The 25,917-nt window shown below is 35.3% G+C and overlaps 2 protein-coding genes and 1 non-coding gene across 21 annotated transcripts in view; 1 reads left to right on the top strand and 2 right to left on the bottom strand.

Annotated features, from left to right (window-relative positions):
• Positions 1-10,092, top strand: part of GPR160 (G protein-coupled receptor 160) — a 38,521-nt gene extending 28,429 nt beyond the window's left edge. Inside the window, exons 3-4 of one of the 2 annotated variants that reach the window (XM_072960841.1) lie at positions 3,656-3,776; positions 6,984-10,092. In XM_072960841.1, coding sequence (XP_072816942.1) covers positions 7,053-8,081 — 1,029 coding nt within the window. In that variant the 5' untranslated portion in view covers positions 3,656-3,776; positions 6,984-7,052 and the 3' untranslated portion in view covers positions 8,082-10,092. The remainder of the gene's footprint in view (positions 1-3,655; positions 3,777-6,983) is intronic. The other variant, XM_031679875.2, reaches the window with a different exon arrangement.
• PHC3 (polyhomeotic homolog 3) overlaps positions 1,573-25,917 on the bottom strand; it is an 80,184-nt gene continuing 55,839 nt past the window's right edge. For 4 of the 18 annotated variants that reach the window (XR_012072476.1, XR_012072470.1, XR_012072469.1 and 1 more), the window contains 6 exons: positions 24,214-24,346; positions 23,891-24,122; positions 10,948-18,294; positions 7,067-7,178; positions 4,361-4,539; positions 1,573-3,506 (listed from right to left, as the gene is read on the bottom strand). Coding sequence is in view for 2 of the 18 variants with exons in the window: in XM_031679851.2 (XP_031535711.1) it covers positions 18,140-18,294; positions 23,891-24,122; positions 24,214-24,346 (520 nt within the window). In the remaining 16 variants the exon portion in view is untranslated. Of the gene's footprint in view, positions 3,507-4,360; positions 4,540-5,322; positions 5,389-6,311; positions 6,396-7,066; positions 7,179-8,530; positions 8,592-9,291; positions 18,295-23,569; positions 23,716-23,890; positions 24,123-24,213; positions 24,347-25,917 lie in introns of those variants that run through there. The other 14 variants (XR_012072484.1, XR_012072482.1, XR_012072459.1 and 11 more) reach the window with 13 other exon arrangements.
• On the bottom strand, positions 24,982-25,084 carry LOC116281551 (U6 spliceosomal RNA). Its single transcript, XR_004191021.1, has one exon. It is a non-coding gene; the product is annotated as a U6 spliceosomal RNA (small nuclear RNA).

The raw sequence follows: 25,917 nt of genomic DNA on the forward strand, positions 1-25,917 counted from the left end.
GTCTTCATTAATTTAGACTTTAATTTCCTTCTACAATGTTTTAAATTTTCAGAATGCTTGCATGTGCTTTCTCAAATTTATCCCTAAGCGTCTCATATTTTTGATGCTGTGACATGCTATTTCATTTTCCAGTTATTTATCATTGGTATATAGAAAGTTTTTAAAAAATTAACCTTTAACCTGGCCAAATTCACTGGTTACTTTTAGTAGCTTTTATTGCACACTTTCAAAGCACATGATCATGTCACACGCATGATTAAAGACTTTTCTTTCCAATCTACCTGCCTTTTATTTCTTGTTAATGCCTTACTGCACTGGCTAGGACCTCTAATAAAATGTTGAGGAGCATTGGAGGGTGAACATCCTTGTATTGGTCCTGATTTTAGGGGGTAAGTGGCCACTCCTTCATCAGCATGAGGTTAGATGTAGGTTTTTCATGGATGCTTTTTATCTGGTTGGGAAATTCCCTTCTGTTGTTTTGTTTCTGTGAGTTTTTTTTTAAATCACGTTGGATTTTGTTAAATGTTTTTTCTACATCTGTTCAGATGATCATATAGTTTTTCTCTTTTATTCCATTAACCTGATGAATTACATTGATTTTCTAATGTTAAACCAAGCTTGCATTAGCTGTGATGTATTAGGATATATTATTCTTTTTATATATTAATGGACTTAATTTCATATATTTTTGTTAAGGATTTTTGCCTCTATGTTCTTGAGGGATGTTGTTTTATAATTTTTTTTGAAATGTCTTTGGTTTAGTTATAAGGGTAATTCTGGTCTTGTACAATGAGCTGGAAAGTGTTTCTTCTGTTCTCCTTAAATTTGGTATCTCTTCCCTAAGTGTCTGGTAGAATTCATCAATGAAGACATCGGAACCTAGCCTACCATTTTCTTTGTGGAAAGGTTTTTAAATATAAAATCAGTCTCTTTAATAGGGATTTTTAGGGATCTTTTTGAATGAGTTTCCGTAGTCAGTGTCTTTCCAGAAATTTTTGTTTAATCACAGTTGTCTCATTTATTGGAATAAAATTATTCATAATAGTCCCCTATTATCTTTTTAAGATTTGTAGGATCTGTAGTGAGGTCTTCTCATTCCTAATTTTGGTAAGTTCTTTCTCAGTTTGGTTGGAGGTTTACAATTTGATTGTTTTTTTTTTTCTTTTCCCAAAGAACCAACTTTTGGTTCATTATTTTTGTTTTAAAATTTTCATTGTTTTCTGCTCTTTATTATACACTTCTTTTAGCATACTTTGGGTTTAATACACTCTTCTTTTTCTTAAGGTGGAAACTTAGGTCACTGAATCAAGACAATCTTTTCCAATATAAGTAAATATAAGAACATCAGAACACAATGAAAAAGCAATTAATGTAGTATAAATTAAAACTGAATTTTGCTTTTGCTTTTTTTTAATATATATATTGCATGGTTGCTTTTCAAAGTTTTTTCTACTATAGCTTTTATAAATTCTGATAATATAATACATGCTGTGAAAGAAATGTTAACGGATGTACAGTAAATTAAGGAATTGTGTATGTCATGATAGACCATAACATATAATCACAGAATCATTGCAGCTTGATACAGCAAACTTTTATTTCTTGCTTACACTGTACATCCATTCTGAGTCATCAGGGGCGTTGCTCCACTGCTCCACAGTCACTCAAGGGCCTAGGTTGACAAGAGATTCCACTACCTTGAACTGTACCTTCTGGATGGAGCACATGGCCTCTACGTTCCCTGTGGCAGGGGAAGAGAACACTGAAGGGACTCTCATCTGTAATTAAATGCTTTGTCCTCATAGCCCTTCAGCCAAAAATAGCCACATGGGCCTACCTCATTGTAAAGTTCAAAGAACTAAAATCTTCCATTGGGCCTAGAAGCAGAGGAGGAGTAGCTGTGAGTGAGCATAATTCTGTACCTCAGGAAAAAAATTAAAAATCACCTACTTTTAGATAATTGCTACGTCTGTCTTCCTGCCTGGCCCCACTGACCTCTATGGCCAACCTTACATTTGGGTTGGTGGAAACTGTCCCTATGGTCTGACCAATCATTGATTCTTATTTTGTTGTATTCTATCCTTGCAACTGTTACTGATTTTATTAGTATATAAGGGAGACCTGGGAAAGGGCAGATCAAGAATCCCTTGCTAGTTCTTAACAACATTGAATTAAAAAAAAATGTTTTTAAACCTTGTTTTAGAATATCTGAAAAATCTCTAAGATCTGGTAACAGTGGTTTTATCTATGGAAGGAAACTGGACTTGGATAGTGATGAGTAGGGGTGAGGGGTGTTGAAAGAGTGGGTAGGTAAATAATTTTCACTGTATATACTTCTGTAACTTGAATTTATACAATATAAATTATATTACCTATTTTAAAATTAAAAACCTGTTTTATATATTTTAATTTCCTATATTGAATCAATTATACTTTGTAAATGAACAAAACATGTTTCTTTAAAGGCTGTCAGAGTTGAATGACATTTTTTTCCACTGAATTTTGACCTACCATGAAGCAAGGATCACATTTTGAAATTTTTATTTATATTTACATTTTGGAGGAATAAAATCATTTACCCAAATAGATCAGTTACTTAGTTATGATCCTTTGAGTACCAGCAATCACTCTTATTTGGAAAGCTCTTCCACATATGTATTTATTGGGTCCCTTTCTACATTTCCAGTAGTGAGTTGAGCCATAATTGTGACCTACTGAAGACAATAAGCTTTGAGATCAGACCTGAGGTTGAACTTCGGCTTCGGCACTTACCAGTCCATGCATCCTAAGGAAATGTGCTTGTTAACCCCCGAGCATTTCCTCATGGGGAAAAGTCCTATATACCTTTCATGATTGCTGTAAGGATTAGGTAAAAGGTATGTAAAACCCCTGGACAAGGCTTGGTACATTATTTCTCCCATAGGCTCTCTCTGCTCTTAAGGCTCAGGAAATCCATCTGCAGTGCTAATCTCATGTTCTGTGTTAACAGTGGACCAGAATGGTAACTGTGTTCATCCCCTCTTCCCATTGTTTACTGCAGATGGTTTTGTTAAACTTTTCTGAGATTACGTAACACAACTATATGATTGTAATAATGCTATGAAGTTACTTACCTTTTTTCACTCTTAAACTGTCATGAATGTACAGCAGGTTTTCCAAAAACTACATGATGTGTGATATCGCCACTGATTTTATGGAGAATTCATCTGCTTTTGTGCCAGACACTAAAGCCACTTGTGAAATGTGAAATAGTGCCACTCTGCTCATTTAGTTTTTTGTTTGGAGAAAATAAAGCAGTTTTTCACTTTAAAAAATGTTACTTATGTTAACATGCAACAAGTGTCAAAAAGTCCTGAAATGAAACAGTTTGAGAACTACCAGTTTAGACTCGGACCCTGTGGGTGGCAGTGTAAGCAGGATTTCTGTAAACAGATGCCATGGAATCTGCACCCGTATCTCAGGGTCTTTGGTGCTTTTCAAGCTATGTATCCCCTTTCTTCCTTTTGCTGGAAAAAAGAATATAAGCAGTTAGTTACTGGCTCTAATCCCACAGAAAATTACGGTTTTCCTAAGCAGAGATCGAGAGACAGTTACACTGAACTCAGGTCATTTAGATGGCTATTCATGATGGTGGTGTTTGTTTTCTGTCACACAGAGCTTATTCCCATGGCATTCTGGTATGCCAGGAACCAAGAATAAAATGATCAAAGGCTGTAAAGCTGACATAAAATAGAAGCTCGTCAGACAAGAAAGTCCTACTGGGGAAGGCAGAGTAAGTAAGTATGGTGTGTTGTTAAGGATCAACTGGGTTATAAATGGAAAAGCAGAGAATGGGTCAGTGGAAAGAAATTATGGTTTGTTTCCTTCAGGCCCTGCTAATACTTCTAAACTGGCAAGATCACAGAGTAAGCTGCCTTGAAAAGGACTTCCACATTAACTTAAGTTGTATATGGCACATATGATTTAATTCGTAAGTAGTTTAAAACATCACGCAGGAAAAGGATCATAGCTTAATAAATCTCTGAATCACCGTAGTTAAAGTGAACATTTTTCAAGGGACTATTTGGCCTATCAAAGGATTTCTGTCTCGTCCTGGGAGGCCTTTTAAAAAAATGAAATAGTGGAATTTTGAATACTTTTAGTGGTTTATGGGGGAAGTGGAGTATGAGATTGGTATCATCTAAGAAAGTTTTGATTGGCTTCCATAATCATGGCGTTCAGGAACCATCGTAAAACAACCAGAACCTCATTTTCCGACATACTTCCTTTTGACTGCTTTTTATTGCCTCAATTTGCATATCTTCCTTGGGCCTTATTTTTCTCATCTCTTAAGTTTTTCCCAGCTTTACAATTCTCTTACGTATTACATTTCTTCTTTCTTCCAACCTTCTGAGGAGGTTCTGAAGAGGTTCGAGGTGGCTGTGGCTGATCGTCCTCCCCCTTCTCTCCTGACCTTCCCTAGTCCCTGGGAGACACTCAGGGTTACTTCCCTCCTTCAGGGGCTAGCCTGCCGTCCTGGTACCTTCCAGTCGGCTCCCCCTGGAGTCAATGGTGAAATGGAAATTTGGGACACATCCCTTGGATGTCATCTACTTAAACACAATTCCATAGCTTTACTTAATTTTGGATAGGAGTTACAAAGGATAAAATAATTTTATACTGATAATTCTTAATTTCTTTCATTCTAGACATGATTTTTTAAAATAGGTCTTTATATAAATATCAACTCTTCCCTACCCTCATTCTAAACCAACATTTTTCTATTTAAAACTAAGTCTGTTTTTAACTTGGCACAAGGGAGGAGTTAACATGGTCTTACCATTCCTTCTGGAATAGAACTTTTTTGGCGACAGGATAAAATATACAGTATATTGAATATAGGGGAAAAAACTGAGTGTACAAAAATAACTTGTTTCACTTGTTCTTTTATACCTATAGTTATGAAAATAGGTATGATTTTTTTATGGACTGTCTTTACATATACACGTGTGTGAAAACAGATACATTATTTGTGTACCTTAATAATCTGAGCTAATGACATGGTAGATTTATGGCCATGTATGTTAAAGAAAAAATGGAAATAGCCCTTGTTAAAGAACAGTCAGGCAGACGTCATTAAGAACCACTGCAATAGGTGTGGGGACTGCAGCAATGGGACTCTGCAGTTGGGGTGGGAGGTATGGAGATTGGACTCAACTCCAAATACAACAAGGAAAAGTGGGAATTTATAGCCGAAGAAGGTGGAGTGGTGGGGGGGAGTGGTCAGTGAATTAACAATCACCAAGGAAACACCAGGGTAAGGGGAATTCTAGTTAAACTTACCTGCCAGAATTCCTGCTCAAGGCAGATGAAGGTGATTGGACCCAGAAGATGGTGGGGATGAGAAACCTGATCAGATATCGAGGGTGAGAGATTCTAACTAAACCAACTTAGCAATATTCTTACTAAAACTGGAGAATGAAAAGACAAACACAGAAGCCCGAAGTCAGGGCTAGTTGAAGAAGTGTTGAATTCTCTTCTCAACCAGGAGAGACTCTCTTTTAAGTTAGGGTTCATTTTGTCAAAAGAACTAGTAGCCCTCTCCCACAACAACTCTTGTCTTTATCCTCAGATAGTATCCTCAATGCTTCCTTGAAATTAATCATCCGTTATCTGCTTTTAGGCAAATTCAGTTTTTTACTTTTCAGACTTGATTCTTATTTTTTTCCTTAGAGTTTGAGAAATTCAGAAAGATCTATAATACTGCCATATTAATAACCTGATGTATATACCTTTTGAATCTTTTTCTATACATGTATAATGTCTTAAAATAATGTTTCTGCTTAAGTTTTTAACCTACATTTTACTTAACATACTGTAAAAATTTACCACAGTATTTTTTTTTAACATTTAACAAATTCACAAAGTATAACAACATTTAACAAGTATACAAAAGGTAGAGTGAAAACTAAGTCTTTTAATAGCTGCATAATAGTGTATCATAAGGATGTACTGTCTTTTTTTTAAATGGAGGTACCTGGGAGGCTAAGCATTCCCTCTACCACTGAGCCCCACCCCCACCCCGTGTGTCATTTTTAACCCATCTCTACATTCATGGGTAGTTTTGTTGTTTGGGTTTTGTTTTGCTGTTACAAACACTGAAGAGTCTTGCAGAAACAACTTTGGGTCAACTGTGTTTTGTTTTTTTTAAGGGTAATTTCTTGAATTTCCTTCCTTTTCCCATCCTTTCCTGATTTTTCTGACCTTTCTCTTTTTTTCCTGCTTCAAATGCATTTATAAATCAAGCTCAGCTCCTGTTCCTTTGCCCTTACCGAGCGAGCGTTTCTTAATGCTCTCAGGTGTCCCTGCTCCTTCCTGCTGTTCTTTTGTCTCTCCAGGTGCCATACCTGAAAGATCTGATCAAGAAGGTTAATCTTTCTCTCTTTCCCTTATCAATATTCTCATTATTTTCAGCTGAACCATCTGTTGTTTATCTTTGAGCTTCAGAGATTTGATCTGAATGTTAATCCTGCGGTCAAAAACCTTTGTAAATTGCTAAAGGGGCTTCATAAGCATTATCTGAATTTCACTGACAAAAAGACAAAAATGGGTAATGTTATCTGGAGTCAGAGTGAGTCAACAATTACTATCAAGCTACTATTTGAAGCCTGTATTTTTGACTCTGGTAGATAAAGTGTTTTTCTACTTTTTAAAAAAATAAGTTATTAAAACCTATACTTATGTAGAAGTTATTAATTTATATCTAACGGTTATAGATCTGAGAGTTCTGGACCACCTGGGTCTCAAAGAATGACCAAAGTAAACACAGTACTTCTTTTTGATCATTGTAAGTACTATGAGAAATATAAGTTACTATTTAATTATTTGGGGAAATGATTGGATTAAATTAGATTTTCGAGACTAAAGGTGCTTGCTTTGTAAAGTTTTAAAATAGTGATAGCATCAAGGTAACATCAAGATTTTCTTTTTACTTTTCTTTGCAGGGATGGAAAATAAGGCGAAGCATTGTTTTATTATAGCAGCAGGCCTTTGAAATTTAACTAAAAAAAAAAATGACTGCTCTTACCTCAGAGAACTGCTCTTTTCAGTACCAGCTACATCAAACAAATCATCTCCTTGATGGTAACTGTCTTTTACTCGTGATTATACTTGGGAAAATATTATTAAATATCCTCACACTAGGAATGAGAAGAAAAAACACCCATCAAAATTTTATGGACTATTTTTGCATTTCACTAGCATTCATTGATCTTTTACTTTTGGTAAACATCTCCATTATATCTTATTTCAGGGATTTTGTGCTTTTAGGTGTTAGGTTTACTAAATACCACATCTGCCTATTTACTCAAATTATTTCTTTTACTTATGGCTTTCTGCATTATCCAGTTTTCCTGACAGCTTCTATAGATTATTACCTGAATTTCTCTAAAACCACCAAGCTTCCCTTTAAGTGTCAAAAATTATTTTATTTCTTTACAGTTATTTTAATTTGGGTTTCAGTCTTTGCTTATGTTTTAGGAGATCCAGCTATCTACCAAAGCCTGAAGGTACAGAATGCTTATTCTTATCAATGTCCTTTCTACATTAGCATTCAGAGTTACTGGCTGTCATTTTCCATGGTGATAATTTTATTTATGGCTTTTATAACCTCTTGGTCAGAAGTTACTACCTTGGTACAGGCTATTAGGATAACTTCCTATATGAATGAGACTATCCTATATTTTCCCTTTTCATCCCACCCGAGTTATACTATAAGCTCTAAAAAAACACTCTTGCCTAAGTTCATTATCTGTTTTCTTGGTACCTGGTTACCATTTGTACTACTACAGGTAATTATCCTTTTATTTAAAGTACAGATTCCAGCATACATAGAGATGAACATTCCGTGGTTGTACTTTGTCAATAGTTTCCTCCTTGCTACAGTTTATTGGTTTAATTGTCACAAACTTAATTTTAGAGACATGGCATTGCCTGTAGATCCATTTGTCAACTGGAAATGCTGCTTCATTCCACTTACAATTCATAATCTTGAGCAAATTGAAAAGCCTATATCAATAACTGTTGATATGGTGCCATGTTAATACTAAAACTTAACAGCTATAAGAAGCAGAATTTTACAAATGGTAAAGAATGATGACTTGGGACATACAAAGAATGAACTAAACTTAAGCTTCCCTACTCCGCCTTACCCCCAAACTTTCATACGTTTTCACAGTGTGTCATTTGGGGGCTATGATATTTATTAGGTTGGTTGGTTGGTTTTAAACAAAACACTTCCAACAAAAAAATTTTATACCTGTTGGCCATACTGATGTTTGTGTTATCCAAAAAACTGTTATGTAAATCTGAGATTCACTGTCAACATTTCAGATACGAGCTTAAACATTTTTATTAAACTCAGGGCAAGAAAGTCAGGATCGTATTCTTTAACATTAGGGGAAAGATTAGTTCTATTTAAATTTAGCTAATTAAAAAATATATATTTCTGTTCTTAATGCAAATATTCCAAAAGAAAAGTTTTGTTGCTTACCTTTCAGTAGTGACTAGGTCTCTTCCATGACATACCAAATTCATTTCCAGTTGTAACACACCTGGCACATATTTACATAATCACACAGGCAACGTATCACAGTGTGAACGTACAGTTTCTTATCCTGAGCACTACTGACATTTAGGTTGGATAATACTTTGCTGTGGGGGCTGCTGCCCTGTGTGTTGTAGCATGTTGAGCAGCATCTCTGCCCTCTGGCCACTAGATGCCAGTAGAGCAGCATCTCTGCCCTCTGGCCACTAGATGCCAGTAGAACCTCCTTCCCCAGTCATTACAATCAAAATCTTTCCAGGGGAGGGTACAGCTCAGTGGTAGAGTGCATGCTTAGCATGCATGAGGTCCTGTATTCAATTCCCATTTAAAAAAAAAAAGTTTCCAGAAATTCCCGTATTTCCCTTGGTGGGCAAAATTGTCCTCAGTTGAGAACAACTGGAGTGAAGCAATATGAATGACAGAATCATCTGAAATCACTGAGTTAAACTACATAGATGTTGTCTAATTTGTCAATGTCCAAGCCTGCTCTACTTCTCTGTGTTACTTTCCTTCTGAATGTATTGCTTTCTAATTGGCCACACATGGAACTCAGGGATTAAAAAATATATTTTACTTAATTAGTAAAGACTTATACTCTGCAAGATTTTAAATCCAGAAAATTTATTTCAAGCCCTTCCTTAAGCTGTTCGTTTACTTAGATTCCCCATGCCTCGTAAAGAAAAAAAGAAATTATTCAATAGACCAGCCAAATGGAAGAGGCTTTTATTTGTAAAGAAATGAACTTACAACTGGTCTACAATATATTATTGTAATATAAACAATATAAATAAATGATCCTGTAGGCCCACTAACCTTCCATCCAGACCCACATGAAGCAATGTTACAACAATATTCTATGTGAAAATGTGCAGGTAACAAAGGTGCAATTACAAGCAAGTTTAAGCAGCAGAGTATAAGGTGCTTTACTTTAACAGTTAATGTTGCCATCAACAAACATTTGAATGTTCAATTTTACTTCACTGAATACAGACACAACAAATATGAAAATCTAAAATTCATACACATGCTACTTGTTAATATGAAAGTGCTTTCTTTTTTAAAAAAATACACCAAATGGACAATCTTTTTACATAGATCATGGTGTGCTCTTATAATGCAAAAATTAACTTCATTTTCAGGTTATACATTTTAAAACGGTAGCTACAGACACCAATCTAGTAATGCTAATGCTAAGAGTGCTAAAACTATCTCATTTCCCATAAGGAGGACTCTACTACAATATCCAACATAAAGAATACATCTATATATAATCTTAACATTTATTTTTTGTAAAGATAAAAAATGTTTCCTTTCCCCTTGGTGATGCTTTGTTCATCCTGGGTGGATCAGTGTTTGAGGTTTTAATAATATGAAAGTCCTATTTAGGACAATGGGAGGAACCAAAAGGAGGAATAAAAAAAAATCAGTTAACATTTGCTTAAAGCAACAAAACTAAATTTTAAAGTTTATCACAATTTGCTTTTGTTAACAAAAAAAAAAAAATGTTTTCAACAAGCAAGACGACAAAAAGCACTAATGTAACAAAGAGGCCTGAAATGCCTGACATCAGTGTGAGTATCTATCCTGCACACTGCTGTCCACAACTCCAACCTTCACAAGCTCACCCCTTACTCTGAGGATAGTTTTTGGAGCTTGCTTTTTTTTTTTCCTATGGGAAAAACAAAACCACCACGCTTTTGAATGAGACGGGAATCTAGTTAAATGTCTTGGATATTAGATGTCCAAAATTATACTATCTTTGCACACTCCCACTGATTTTTTGAACTTTAAGAATACACATACAAAAAGTATGTAATAGATATTTTAACAGCATAAAATATTTGAAAAACTAGGTAAATTAAAATATTTTAAGAGTATTAGCCAGTACCATGGAAAAATTTTTTTAAACCCAGACTATCTGGTTACTTGTATGTTAGTGTTTCTCTTTACAGTTTATTATAGATTCTAATCTAACACTTTCCTGCTTTAAAAAGCTGTCACTGTGATGCATAAAAGATCTTTTTAATATATTTTCATTTTGTGTCTTTATGGAGAATGTTAGTATCAAGTGGATGTTAATATATAAAGTTGTGTCAATAGGAATTACACTGTAATTCATAGAATCCCTGGGCAGCCAGGGAGCTTCTACCCAATCAATTCTCCCATTCTGTTTACTCCCCAAAACTTGTCAGTTTCAAGCTCCAAGCATGGAACTATTTTGTCTACCAGTTCTGCATTTTAAAGGAAACCCTTTAACTATATACTACATGTGTGCTTTCTAAAAAGTGTATTATTTGTAATACTACTAAAATTTTATGTAATCTTTCTTGCTTTAAAAAGAAACAAAACAATAAAAACCAAACCTGTTCAGTGAGCTCCTTTGAGACTTGAAGTTTTCAAAAAGTTACTGCACTGTCAATACTGGGTGTAAAGCTTTCGTAGTTCAAAATGTACAGTGAGTCAGCACCAGCTTCTTTGTTTTGTTCTGTCACACCCTGCATAGCAACACCTCTGGAACAGAGTCAAGTGTCAAAATAATTCTGAGCAATATGGGCTGTCACAACAGTTTCAAAATGTAAATCCTAATGTGAGGTACTTTTAATTCTGTAACCTAATCAGGTATATGGTTAATCGATTATGTGAAGTGTGCTATGGGAACTGTAATAATTCACTCAGACCCCCAAGATGTCATGTAGCCTAATCTTTCACCCAGTGCATAAAAATTCCCTCTCAGTTCCAACTTTACATTCAGTACATTTTAAGTAATAATTATTTACATGTTTGTTTACGTCACAATAAAAAATGGGGCGGGGGTGATTTTGTTTACTTATTACTAGTTCATTAAGTCAGGTATACCACACACTGCATAGTAAGTGTTCAAATGGTTTCCTAAATGAATGGATAAATGCATGAATGACAATGTTCAGATGTGTTCATATGTTCAGTGGTTTAACAAGAAGCACTTAGAAAAATGTCCTCATCTGCTCACCTGTATGAATTTTCTACCTTACTCCTTAGGAGAACAAAGGACTGGGGTGAACCAGGAAATGAATGTTCAATAATCACCCTTTAGCAAAAGCTTGTAAGTGTGAAACGAACCATTAAAAAAGGAAATTAAGAGAATTAAGATAAAAGGGAATTAAGTAGGAGAAACTAAAAAGTATGCCATTATGTGGCCTAGAATCATAGCTTTATATAGCTTAAAAACGATTTAAACAAAATCCACACTATGTGCAGTACCGGCTCCATTCTGTATGATCAGAAGAGGAGACAAGCCACAAGCGAAGTAGCCGCTTGAGGCGTCACCACAGCTAACTTACCAACGGGAGGTAAAACCCTCGTTCCCCCAGCCGGTGTTTTACCTTCATTTACCATGTTAACTTAATGATTATATTCATCTATTATTTATTATTGAAGTAGGTTATTTAGTATTACCTAAAACAAAATTATGACTTTAACATAAGCATTCTAAACAAAGATTTTAAGCAAAGGACACTTGGTTTGCTTGAGGCAAGACTAAAAAAGTTCCTTCTTTCTAAAATAGGTTGATGTTCATTTCATTACCATTCCCCACCACAGTCTTATAAACACCAACTTTTTCATCTCCATCATTAAAGCTCCACAAAATCAAGGATTTAACACTGATAACAGTCCCTGAAGTACAACCTTTAAGTCAATGAACGATGGCTACTATCAATGCTTAAGATTACTGGAGTCAATTTAAGTAGGTGGTCTAAAAGGACTTACTTCGTTACTCTCACATTGAAAACTATACCATGTTGACATAAGAGTGTTTAAAATTTATATTGATTTCCTTTTTCCAAATTAAAATTCACTCATTACTTTCTTTAATCATTACTTCTTTTAAACAATACATTTAAAAACCTTTACACAGGTTTTCTTTCTGTGGATTCATACTGATGCCACCAGTATCACTGAGAGCAACTGTATTTTTCAAAGGCAGTAGAAAAAAATACTTCTTGAATGTACCTCTTCTCTAATGTTGGAGGTTGAAATTGTCATCTTTAAGTAAAATTAAATGTTCACAAGTTATAAAAAGGGAAAAAAATGAAACATTTGTAGAAAACATTTCCCAAAAGCTTCCATAAACATGGCGCTTAAGAGCTGTGTGTGCCTTTGTTAAGAGTAGAAGGGGAGAGTTTTCATAAGAAAAGCTGGGCTTCAGATCTGAAAAGGAGGGCAGGTCTCCCTTTCCATATATGTGCACTAAAGTGAAAGTCAGAAAAAGCCAGATGTTTTGCTCTGGAGTATGATGGTAATAATTATATCTGTATTAGTGCTTTACAACTTTCAAAAAAAGCTTTCCCATAGTATTATTTTAAAATAGAGTAAATAAGCTCTGAAAAATAATACATAAAACTTAAAAATTCTTAAAAATTTAGGAAACTTTTCCCAAAGAAGATAATATAATTTTCAACTTTTTATTGAAGAAATGGCTTATATTATTAGTGCTATGAGGGAAACTATATAACGATACATCTTATGAACTTCTAACAAGAGGAATATCCTCCCCAAAGAATTTTTTAAAAGATGTACAGCTTATAATAGGTTGAAATTAAATTTTAGTCAGATTGCATATTTATTTTCCCTAGTTCTGTACTTGTGCTTATTTAATTGAATCACAATTGTTAAGACGAAATCAAATGCTCTAGATTCAGAAAATACCAATTTTGATGAATGTGGATTAAACAGTTCATTTCATGTTCCACACTACTGTGCATCAAAGAAATAGAGGTAGGCTTGTGTTTACTGAAATCCACACAAAGAAACAACTCCACAGCTCTTAGTCATCCAATTCTTAGACTGAGACACAACCCAACAAAATACTATCTAAAAAATCTTTAAAATGCCTTTCTTTGTTAACAGTCCACATGGTTGATTCAACTGTAGTATCTGAAAAGGGATTATCTCTATAATTCTGATAACTCAATTACTGAGTTTTTGATAAATATTCTCCAACTGTAATAGGTGTCACCTTTTTCAGAAGTCAAAAATCACCAATTTATATATCATTAGGGCTATTAATATGCTTCTAAGGGCAGGATCACTTGATAAAGAGAGTGAAAGAATGAGTCTGATTACAGGTAAATCTTGACATTTAGAAAAAACATATCCCGTTTACTGCTGTAACTGGGAGCCAACCATTACAGTTTACTGTTTAGCACTGCTGATGGCCACATCTATACTACACAGCCTCACTCAGTTAACCGCATTATCCTCTTGGGTCTAGAATGCTTTTCCTCCTGTCTCTTCCTTCACTTCCCTGCCCTTTCCTCTAGAAAACCTTCCCAAAGGCCCAGTTATAGTTTCACGTTGTGCACAGGAAACAGACTGAGCAACACTGTACATAAATGGCCAGTTTCCACTGCCCAGAGGGTTCATGGAAACATGGCTATTAGGTATTAGAAAGTTTTGCAACAGTTACATCCCTAAAATTATCCCCCCTACAAAGTCCACTGTATGGATTTTCAGGCAAAGGTCTCTCTAAGGAGGAAGTTTTCAGTTTCCTTGGGTCTAGAAGAGGTAGGGGGGAGTGAGGCCCTTTCATGCTATCGGGCAATAATGTTCAATGCCCATTGCACAAAGGCAGCATGAATTCTTGCCATTCACTAAGGGTGAGGATCTTCAAACCACAAAACATAACCAGGCTGTTCTGGTTGAAAAATACACCTTTGAAATGTTTTAACAGTGTGTCCAGCCAGGGATTTCTCCCACTTGACATGGCTGTGAGGCTAGCGTCGTTCACACACACCTGTGACAGTTTACTCTTTCCAAGACGGTTTACACACATGTAAATGCAGCCTAAGACTATACAATCTGTACACTGCCTCCCTACCATACTTGTGCCATGGCGGTACCAAAACCCTGCAAACATAAATGGCGCTTTATAACATTTAACTGAACAAGGCAGTGACACGGGGCACTAGGCCAGATCTTAATCTAAGACTAGTTATTTGAATAAATGTCTGACTAGAATATCACACTAGATATAGGAAGATTAGCTATGCTGAAAATTATTCAAAGGCATGGGTACAACAATACTTATTTCATAAGTGTTTCAACACACCAGGAAACAAAAAAAAGTGGGCTACCAAAAAAAATAATTTCTATTTAAAACTAGGTAGAACATGAATATTAACTTCAAAAGTGCAGAAATTTGTTCAGTGTTGCAGTGGGATACACTAACAAAGTGGCAGGTCTCTTGTCTCCCTCTCCCCTAGTCTAAAGCTTCTTCACTAATATTTCTTTCCTCCCATTCCATGTTCTCTACTCTGAGGAGACGGCCCTTAAACTGGGACTTAAAAAAAAAACCCCCAGCAAATTAAAAGTACCATCATGGAGAAATTACCAGCCACTTAAAAAGTGACAGGTTTGGAGACAGCACTCTCATACTGATTACATTCAAAGCTGCAGAGCTGCATCCAACACAGGCCTACCGGAGGTTGGATGAAAATGCATGTCATTTAAGAAACAACTTTTACAAATCAACTGTTCTGTTTACTTTCTTAGGAACACATGGCTTAAAGCAAATAAAATTTCAAACTTGTAGGGATTTTCTTCCTCGATGAGAAAAGAGTGCATCAGTATAAAGAAGTCAGAAATGCAAACTTAGGTAGTAGCAAAAGTAAAAAGAACTTCCCATGTCCCCTTTCTGCTTGTCATTCCCTCTCCTCAATCAAAATCCTGTAACAACTAATAATATGAAGGAAAATAAAAATAATAGCACTCTCCCAACTTACTTCATGCTAAATCTGTGCTTAAAGCTAGGGGGCAGGGTGAATTGCTCGGTAGTAGAGCACATGCTTAGCATGCATGAGGTCCTGGGTTCAATTCCCAGTACCTCCATTTAAAAAAAAAAGGTCAGAGACATGTGGACACCCAGTGTTACTGTCTGTTATACTATCCATTATATATAACTGAAAATTTGAAATTCAGATGGTTAAATCATCCAGAAGGAAACAGCTGCATCAACAGGAAAACTACTATTGAAAAGTAAATGAGCCATTTCTAAATAAAATAACTCTTGAAAAAAGCAAGTGTATTTTCTGGGTATGTTTTAAGAGGGGACAACCAAAGATCTGGACTATTCTTCAGACTATTATAAGATTTAGGATTATAAGGTGCTCTCAAATGGAAACCCTTCTTGTAAGCTTTCTTGGATACTTAGCACAGTGCTAAGCACAGGGGCTTTCAGTAAGTACACAGTGACTGACAGCAGAAGAGGGAGTAAACAGGAAACCCCGTAACACAGGTCCAAGTTAATACCGTAAAGGCTACAGAAAATATAATTATGGGAGGTAATCATTATTGCTAGGGGAGTGTATCCTGAAAGAATCAGTTTTGTATGAACTGTTTGTGGATTCCCTATGATAAAGTTTTAATTCCAGGGGGGATTTTTCTCTGTGTCCCTCAGCCCCCATACTGTGGACCATCTCCTACTAATGCTCAGCTTATACTTGTGTTCTGAAATTGCAAGATAAATGGAAAAGTCAAGCATATGACAACTCTGTCACAATGATTAACTGCTAATAAATGAAAACTGACTGTAGAGTACCTACCTTTCCTTGAAACTTTAATCCAATAATTAAAAATGTGATATAAAGAAATATGTGACATAGACTACAAGCTATTGTAGGTCTGGAACATGAGCCTTACACTATGTTACATATTCTAATCCTACACAAAACTATCAGTAAACATCTTTTCTTTTTAAACATTACTACACAAAAGAATCCCACAAAGCATACATTCAAACAAGAGGCATCTAAAGGTTAAAAAAATTACCCGCTGTATTTTTGTATAAAAATAATCAACATTCTCTAATGTACACAAAGCCAAAAGATAAATATCTGTGATGTCTTTAATGACATCTTTAGTTTTCTACTAGCGTAACACAATCTTTTTGAAAAGAGCAGTGACAATGACTGAAACCCATGGACTCTTCCTCACTTACTGAACTTCTGCCACATATCTATGAATGTTCCTTCCATTACTGAAACACTTCCACTGTATGGTAAAGGTAAGATTAAAAAAAAGATTAAAACAGTTTTGATGTCCAGGACTATAAAGCTCAAAGGGCTCTCACAACAATTTTGTTTAAGTGCCATAATTCTAACAGAATACTAAATGTTCAATGAAAGGTTTTTTAAAATTTTTTCCCCCTAAAACATGTACATACCAAATGAGGTCAGATTATCCAAGAGAGATCAGCTGGGTAAGTGCTTTGTAGGAAGCATACAAGGATTTAGTCAAGGAAAAAGGAATGTGCATTCTAGCTAGACTCGGCACAGCATGTTCAACACTAGAAAAATCCAAAGACCAACCACTAGCCACTACAAACTATCACCTTGCCTGCAAAGGCTGTGCACTGGTTCATAAGGTATAATCATATTATGCCTTCATCAGTGCAAAGAGATATGAAAGATAACTAATATGCATACTGAGAGTCAAATTACTGGTGTACTAGTCCTTATCTTATAGGCCAATTTAATGGATTTCCCCCCTTTTTCTAGACTGCATAAAACTGGGAAAAATACATCAGCAGAACATTAATGCTATCTGAAATACTTCCATAGTATAATGTATTCCTTACTACGTCTCATTTGTTCAAAATATCCCTTTGGGTGAAAGGGAGCAATATTTATCATTCCTACATCTGGGTTTCTCAACCTTGGCACAACTGACATTTTGGACCAGGTAACTCTTCATTGTAGAGGGCTGTCCTGTGCACTGCAGGATATTTAGCAACATCCCTGTCCTCCATGCCCCAGACACCAAGAGCAACCACCCACCAAACTCCCAAGCTATGACAACCAAAATGTTCCTTGACATTGTCAAATGCCCCCTGGGGAGCAAAACTGACCTCCATTGAGAACCACTGCTCAAAATGAACAAAAAAATATGAGGAAAACTAACTTCCTCAGTCACACCAAATTCTTGGTCAAGTATGGACTAGAAGCCAACTCTTCTAACTTCCAGATCAGTATGATTCATGCTAGAATGCAATCCTTTTTATAGACAAAGCAACTGTCTAACAGACATGTTTTTTTAAAACACACACTGATATCTCATTGCATACAATTCCAGTCACTGGACTCCTAAATTACTCCTAAATTATATCTCTCATGAAAACCTATAGAAAACTTAAAGGGTAGAAAAATGTATAAGAAAACCAAATCAAACGAAGAGAAATGTAAATCATTAAATTACTTTTAAGAGGATTTTTTATATTAATGATAAACATCACCATTAAAAAAATTATCTAGTAAAAACACTTTGAAAAATATCATGGCCCTCTATAACAAGTCTTTCAATGTTGTGTGTAACCTGTAAAATTAATTTCACCAATGTTGGCTAATTATGAAAATGTACGATGAATTATCACACCTGAAGAAATGTCAGCCTTTGATGTGGAGATCCCAATGTGCTTGGCTACCCAGCACAATCAGTGATAATATTCTAGGCCAACTTGAGCCTTTACCTTACATGTTAAGAAGAATAAAACTGCTGTTATCTCAAAGCCTCATGATCCTGTTAAGATTCCTTCAGAGAGTTGATGCGTGCACAGATCTTTAGGGCCGGGCCTAGCTTGATATTCATTGCACTCATAAGATGGTCTTCTTTTAGCAAGAGAAGAGCCTGTCCATCAATCTCTTGTGCTCTGAACTCATCTGCAATATCCTGGCAGCCTAAAATTTGACCAGAGGAAGGATGTTAGTGTCAATACACATCAATTAGATGTCACTCCTAATAATTACAGTTACACTCTCATTGGGTTTGAGTATCTGAAATACAGGCTAGAAACAAATGAAACATATTGATGGCAGTCTTGGCTTCACTCCTGAAGAAGAGGGTATTTCCTGGCATTCTGAAAAAAAAGAATTAATTCGAAATCCAGGTAAAGCAATTTATCTGGAATTCTTGTTTGAAAAATAATAATGCAGAAATAAATAGTAAGGGTCAGGTAAAATGTAGACTGATCAGTCCAGATATAACATACCTTCATGAAAAGGACAATGGTGTCAGCTGGAAGCATGCCACAGATAGAAGCTTCAACTAGTTACTAAACCTCATGAATTTTTCTTTGTATAACAGATCCTTCACATACATACAGGTACAGAAGAATAAAATATAATATTCTGCCATTTAGAACAATTTAGAAATATTTTCTCAAGTGCCACTTTCATTATCATTTATACCTCTATTCTAATTTACAACCTTCAATTGCCAAGCATATCTAAAACATTTTTATTATTGACTCAGGGCAGAACCAATCCATCAAAACTGTAGTATCAAACTATTGCTGAAATGTATTACAATGCGCAACTTGTAATTTTCACTTCAAATCTTAGTATCACTGGACTCATCTCCACTTCTGGTAAGAAAACACAAATTCTCATTGAAATTTTGAGCTTGCTGGCTATTCTCCTGACAAATAACCAGTATTTCACCTCTCAGCATAAACCAGGTGCTTTAGCAAGTAACAATGCTAGCAATCTACTTAAACCTAAAACGTTATTATTATCTAACAAATTCTGCACAGCCAGGCTAATAAACTTCCCCACTGGGAAATCAGCAGAGAAGGTAATGAATTAAGGAAACACAAGAGGAGACAATGCAAAAATGTGGTCGCTTCCGTATAAGAGACAAAATTACAAAAATCAATTTAAGAATAAAAACTAACAGCTTAAAGTCTTTCTTTTTATTCAAATCAGGATTCAAAGGGAAATCAGAAAAGATAATGCAAAATGGAAATTATTACATTACGTAAACCTTTGGATACACCTTTGTTGGAATGACTATTCTTTCTAGGGTAAATGTATCATCTTCTTGTTTATATAAGATGATAATGTCATCTCTAAAACCCGAGCATCAAGCACAAAATATTACAGGTGCTAAATACATATATTTTTGGATAAGTGAAGGACTAAGAATGAATAATGAACAAAAATGTAATCTGCTTAAAAGGAGCCATCTGTAAGAGTAATACAAACTTTCTTCCCCCCTGCATTCAGCTGTGTAGCCAGCTTTTCTTGGTTATTTCTTTTCCCACCTTCTCTGTTGTTTGTAGCCTTCCTGTTTCCCACGTATCAGTTAGCTTTTCGATTTCTCTATTTTAATCGTTTCTCAGACTTTCTAAAACTGACATTTCAAAAGTATCTATGTGAAATTTTTATGGTTTTGGCCATTTACCACATAAAAGAAACAATATAGTTAAAATGGGATTACTCACCATAGAAAAGCCCCTTTTCTCTTCCCAGAGGTAGCTCTCAAAACTGGGCAGACAAAACTGACTAATCTTGCATCTAGTTGTGACTTCATCCTTCTTTTTATGAAAGAACTAATGTTCTTCTCTCTTCAGTCTTACTTATAAGAACACAGGGAAGAAAAGAAGAGAGAGAAAGATAGGATAGGACTTACTTAGATTCAGAAAACAGGAGCAATGAGAAGTAATGAGGACCATAGGAGCTACATTTGGGAATAGAAACAAGGAGTTCTCCATGAAGAAATACACAGCCTGTGCTTATTCCTCTGTATTAACAGATCCCTCTCCAAATGTCTTCTTGTAGGTGGACAGCAAATGTATCAGCAAAATAATAAAGAATAAGAAGTGTCTGGGGAAACAGCATGATCAAACAGGAATGCATTATCTTCAGAAGTTTAGATCACAACTTTCTTAAACCAACCACAAAAAAAGGTAGTAATACGCTAGTATAGAAATAAAAACATAAAGCAACTTCAAAAGGGAGGGAGGAAGCAAAAGCAATTATGCTTCCAGAAACTTATTAGAGAAAGATACATTTTTTTAAAAAAAACTATACACTCAAGATATACTATGCTAAAGTTCTATGAGTTTCTGAAATATTCAGAATCTACTTCTGTTAAACAGCTGGTGCCCCAGGGACATTACAAAACATAACCCAACTGCAGCCACCAGTCAGCTCAGCTGGCTTTACGTCAACAGGAGCAGCCATCAGTCTAGGCATGGACCTCTGGACACGGACGTGGGTCCCAATGAACTTTCTAAGTGTCCAGTCACCTTTCCAGCTAAACTTTACTAAAGCAAAAATACCCTGCACAAAAAATACGTTCAGTAAAGATGGTGAAAAGATATCACCTGCACTCAGTACTACAGAATAAACAAGTCCCAGTATCAGTATGATGAAAACCAGTAAATAATATGTTTTTAGACAATTTGTACTTTAAATGCCTACAGAGAAACCAAATCTACTGGAGGTTTACAGATCAACAAACACAGACTAAACTGATCTTTGCAAAAAGCAGTTCATTGTTATCAAGTTAGAGTTAAAGAAGGTAACTGCAATAAACTGAAAATAAAAGGAACCATTCCTATAGAGAATTTCTTAATGTACAAATATTTAGAAGAAAATAATTTTTCACTCTGGAAATAGCTCTGAGATTGGTCTGTGTATCAGCTCTATTATGGTTCCACCAATATGGTTCACAAGTTTGTATATGGACACTATACAAACAGAAGAGAAAACTCCAGGAATAAACATAGGTATCCTAATAAAAGAGGGAAACCTCAACTGGAAAGAAACAAAACTTAAGAGATTTCAAAATTTACAAGTCTGCCCACTCCATAAGAAAAGCTTGGCAGCAGACTACTGGTGGGGGGGGGAGGGGTGGAATCCAGCCATGAAGGAGCTGCAAGAGGCTCAAAAGGAAGTTTATAAAGGACAGAACATAGAGAAGAGAAGACAGAGGCATTTTCTGCCATGAGATTTGCCTTAAGCTATAGGCGTTGTTCAGAGAAAAACCCCAGGAAAGAAAATGTAACTGAGCACACAAATAAGCTTGTTATTTAGCCTGTCAAAGCAGCTGGGAAATACTCTCATTTACTCAGTAAAAGAAAAGCAGAGTTATATTCAGCAGACTCATAAACAGCACCAAGCAATTCTAAATTATAAAGCAGTCTCCTTTATATGTAATGTTCTCTAAACAACTGGCAACAAAATTAAGTGTCTTGATGAACTCACTAAGACAGGCATCTCAAGTTATAAAAAATTATTTTTTTCAAGTCAAATGAAGCAAGAATGAGACAAAGAAGTTAGCCTTTGTTCTAATAAAGCAGCCAAGAGTATCCTCATGGCAAATGGATGCTGAGGAACATCAGAAAACAAGCCCTAAAAAATAGCATATGAAGTGATAGAAGAATCAGCAATATTATTTAATTATTTAGCCAACTACTTTCCTCTTCCCCAAAGGAAAAGAAATACTTTCCCCCAAATGAGAAATAAGGCTAACGAACAGCTCACGTACCCTAAAACTATGTCTGAAGATGACAGAATCAAAGTCCAGCCCAGGGGATCAGTGTTGATTACAAAGTTAATTCTCAAGATATCTAGACTGATATAAAACCTAAAATTTATTTCAGAAAATATTAAAATCATAATCAGGGAAGACTCACCTCCTCTAAATATGTCAGTTTTTTAAAGCTGACACATAGTCAGTACTTAACTCACACCTAAAGGTTTTCCTAGGTGTGTGTTTAAATATCTTCCCATGAAAAATGTATCCCTTCTTTAAACAATTTCATCTTTCTTTGAAAGTGACCATATCTTGTTTTAAAAAAAAGAACCAAACTTATTTAGCATTTCTAAAATTAGCTATTAAAAAAATAAAAATTTTGAGCTATATATATATATATATATACACACGTATATATATATATATATATCTTCCTCAACTTACATCCCAATAAACCCATCATAAGTTGAAAACATCATTAAGTCAAAAATACATTTAATATACCCAATCTTCCGAACATCACAGCTTAGGCTAGTCGACCTTAAACATCCTCCAGAACACTTACGTTAGCCTAATGAGAGTTGGGCAAAATCATCAAACACAAAGCCTATTTTATAATAAATTACTGAATCTTATGGAATTTAATGAATACTGTGAAAAACAGATGGTTTTATGGTTACAAAATGGTTGTAAGTGATTGTGTGGCTGACTGGGAGCTGTGGCTTGCTACCCTGCCCAGCTTGAGAAGGAAGTATAGTACTGCATCTCTCTAGCAAAGATCAAAATTCAAGATTTGAAGCACGGTTTCTACTGAATGCATACCACTTTCACACCATCATAAAGTCAAAAAATTGTAAGTCAATCCATCATAAGTCAGGGGTCATCTGTATAAGGTAAATGGCTGATAAATTTTTTAAAAAAGCAGAATACTTCTGAACATACTTTCTTCACTCACACAACACTTTAGTTATAAGTTTGCTTCTGAGACAGTGGTCACCTTCACAGAAAGATTAAACAAAAATAGCTGGGTTAATTTTAATAAGTCTGTAGACAAGTTCAAAGGGGATATATTTTTCTGGAAAGCTTGTGTCAAAGAGAAATGGTATAATTCACAAAAAAAAAACTGAAACAAATATTTTAAAAGTCTTATTTTCCATATTCATAAAGTCAAAATGAGTAATAAAGATTTGCTGATTTAAAATATATAGTCTTAATATATATAGCCAGTGTGGGTCTCAGCGTGAGCAGCGTGAGCAGCGTGAGCAGCATGAGCAGCTGTCTTTAGTAGCCAGCCCCTTAGAGGAAGTGGATATAGAAGATTATTGTTGTATTAAAGAAAAAAGATAAAGAACATAATGGCAACTTAAGCTGATCGAAGAAGTACCAAATGAGAGAGCAGAAAACATAAATAAGAAAGTTACCCTCAATACTGGAACGAATTTTAGTTGTCTACTTAATTTCAGAAGTGGTCTTAATGTCTACTTACTGCAAAGAATCAAAGAATGCAACTATTTCTAAAAGAACCAGCTTAATTTTTCAAAAGAAACCAAAATTTTATATACTAAAAGGTCTTGATTACCTTTCAAAAATGTTTTTTAAAAATTATTTATTTCATTTTAAAAAGGTTAAAGTAGGAAATAAGGAGGAAATAACGATAAAAAACTTGAAGAGCAGAAGGGAAGAAGTGTCTGACTCAATCTCTCTACTGACCTCTCGAGAGAAATCAGACTGAAGAGAAGAGAGCACCTTTAATATCTTCACCGGCTGAGATGTCACAGCAGAAGCAGGACTAGTCAGTTTTTATCAACTTGGAAGGTATGAGAAAATACCCAGTTGTGCTGAGGGAATAAGCAAGAGGAAACAGATCACATTTCAATAGCAAATGCCATTTAAAGGGTACATATACAGAGAACTTCTCTAGCCCTTTTGTGCAACAGGGTGGATGGATCTAGCGTCATTCCAGTGTGTGAATGCACAAGAAATGTACTAAGGCCAAAGTGGTGAATCACATACCAGGCAAAGAATGGATGAAGGCCCAGACGTCATCAACTGTCCATATAGATGGCTCTGTTTGTGCAACTGGTAGCAAGTCACTGTTCTCGGGCATTTTCCTCATTCTCACGTCCCGAAGCTCACGTTCTCTTTCCCGCTCACTTTGCCTGCGCAGGCGTGTTGTCATAGCAGATGGCACAGAATCTTCATGAGAAGCCAAGTCTTCTTCTGCAGATGGATAAGTAATTGGAAGCTGGAAAATGTAGTACAAGTAAAATACAGCATTGCACTTTCCTTGTATTTCTGAAAAGAGTATTGTACATTGAAGCAAGGTTTCTACAGACCTGCCTAAGGATATGGTCTCTTGCTGCCCCATCAGGGCCACTTGGACGACGACCACGATGCCCAAGACTTTGATTATCAGGCTTACGATTCCAACGACTAAGTGCAAATTTTTTAGAACAGCTAACATTGTACCTAAGAAATTCAAGTAAGAAAAAATATTAAATAATGTATGGGACACTCCACTTAGTAATTATGACCTTAAAGTGAATCAGAAAGTGTCATTTACTTCATTACGGACAATAATACCTAAGAAAGTAAACCACAGTATTTAATAGACTTATTTATGCTAACACTTAGGAAAAAAAAGGCCTCTTTAGACATCACAACATAGTTCTCAATGTAATATTAGACACCTTTAGCAAGGTATTGATGTTTTCTTCTAAAAACAGCATGACAGTGGGAGGCTTTCTGCAAAATACAGAGAATAACTTTTTTTTTAGCAGTAAAATAATTCAAGGTTCCAGGAGAAAAAGAAGTTACGAATTAACTATTTAGATGTTCACTGAAACTGTTATTTTCTCAAGTAATCATTTCTGAAGAGAGAATAATGAAAAGAGCTTAATTTAGTAGAGAGAGAGGAAATCTCAAATGGCTAGTAAAATATTTTTCAAACGTAACTAAAACTGAAGAGTGAAAATGTAGTTTAGACTTCAAAATACACAAGGAATTCATGGCTCTCACTATTCAGGAAATTCAACTATATGTAATTCTTTGAAATTGGCTGAAAGATTTTATTTTACCAAAACAGACTGTCTAATATATACATTTTAACTATGGAATACTTCATGAATTTGCCATCATCCTTGCCCAGGGGCCATGCTAATCTCTGCATCGTTCCAATTTTTGAATATGTGCTGTCAAAGTGAGCACTCTAGTATTTTTTAATGTAGACCTTTATAAGGCATGACGACAGCTTAAAAAGAGTCCTATGCCTTTTACTGGGTTCCAGTGCCCTAGAACAGGGGCTGGCAAACTTCTTCTATAAAGGGCCCGATAGTAAATATTTTAGGCTTTGTAGGCTACACAAGTTTCTGGTATAACTACTCAACTCTGCAACTGTAACATGAAAACAGCCATAGACAATGAATGAGCATGGCTGTGTTCCAGTAAAACTTTACTTAATAACACTTAAATTTGAATTGTATACAATTTTCATGTGTCACAAAATATTATTCTTTTGATTCTTTTTCAACCACCTAAAAACTATCCTTAGTTCAGGGGCCATACAAAAATAAGCTACACGAAGGACTCAGCCAGGGCATGGTTTGCCAACTCTTTCCCTAGAAAGAAGAGTGAAAAGAATGAATCAAAGAAATGAATTTCTGAAAAGCTATGGAAGGCTAAGAAATATACACACAGTTCCTTTTTCTTTTTTTTTTAACATATAAATCTGTCATTTTAATTTCTTATTTTCAAAACTCTTGCTCTAAGATGATTTTTCAGGAAAATGAAAAAATAATAAATCCCAATTAACTTTGCTATTAATAACTGTTCTAAGACCAATATACAGATATCAAAATAAATGTTCCTCACCTATGTTTTATGAAAATATCAGGAGTGAACTGGCTGTTTTTCCCCTAAAAATATAAAAAAGAAAAAAGTGCCCTGATGGCCATTTCATTTTACCCTAAAACAATTAACCAAGCTCCTCCTGTGTTCATGATCCTCATCTGTGGGCTCAGCTCTGAAGGTTTCTGATTTCC

Source organism: Vicugna pacos, chromosome 1 (assembly GCF_048564905.1).
Source record: "Vicugna pacos chromosome 1, VicPac4, whole genome shotgun sequence".
Lineage (NCBI taxonomy): Eukaryota > Metazoa > Chordata > Mammalia > Artiodactyla > Camelidae > Vicugna > Vicugna pacos.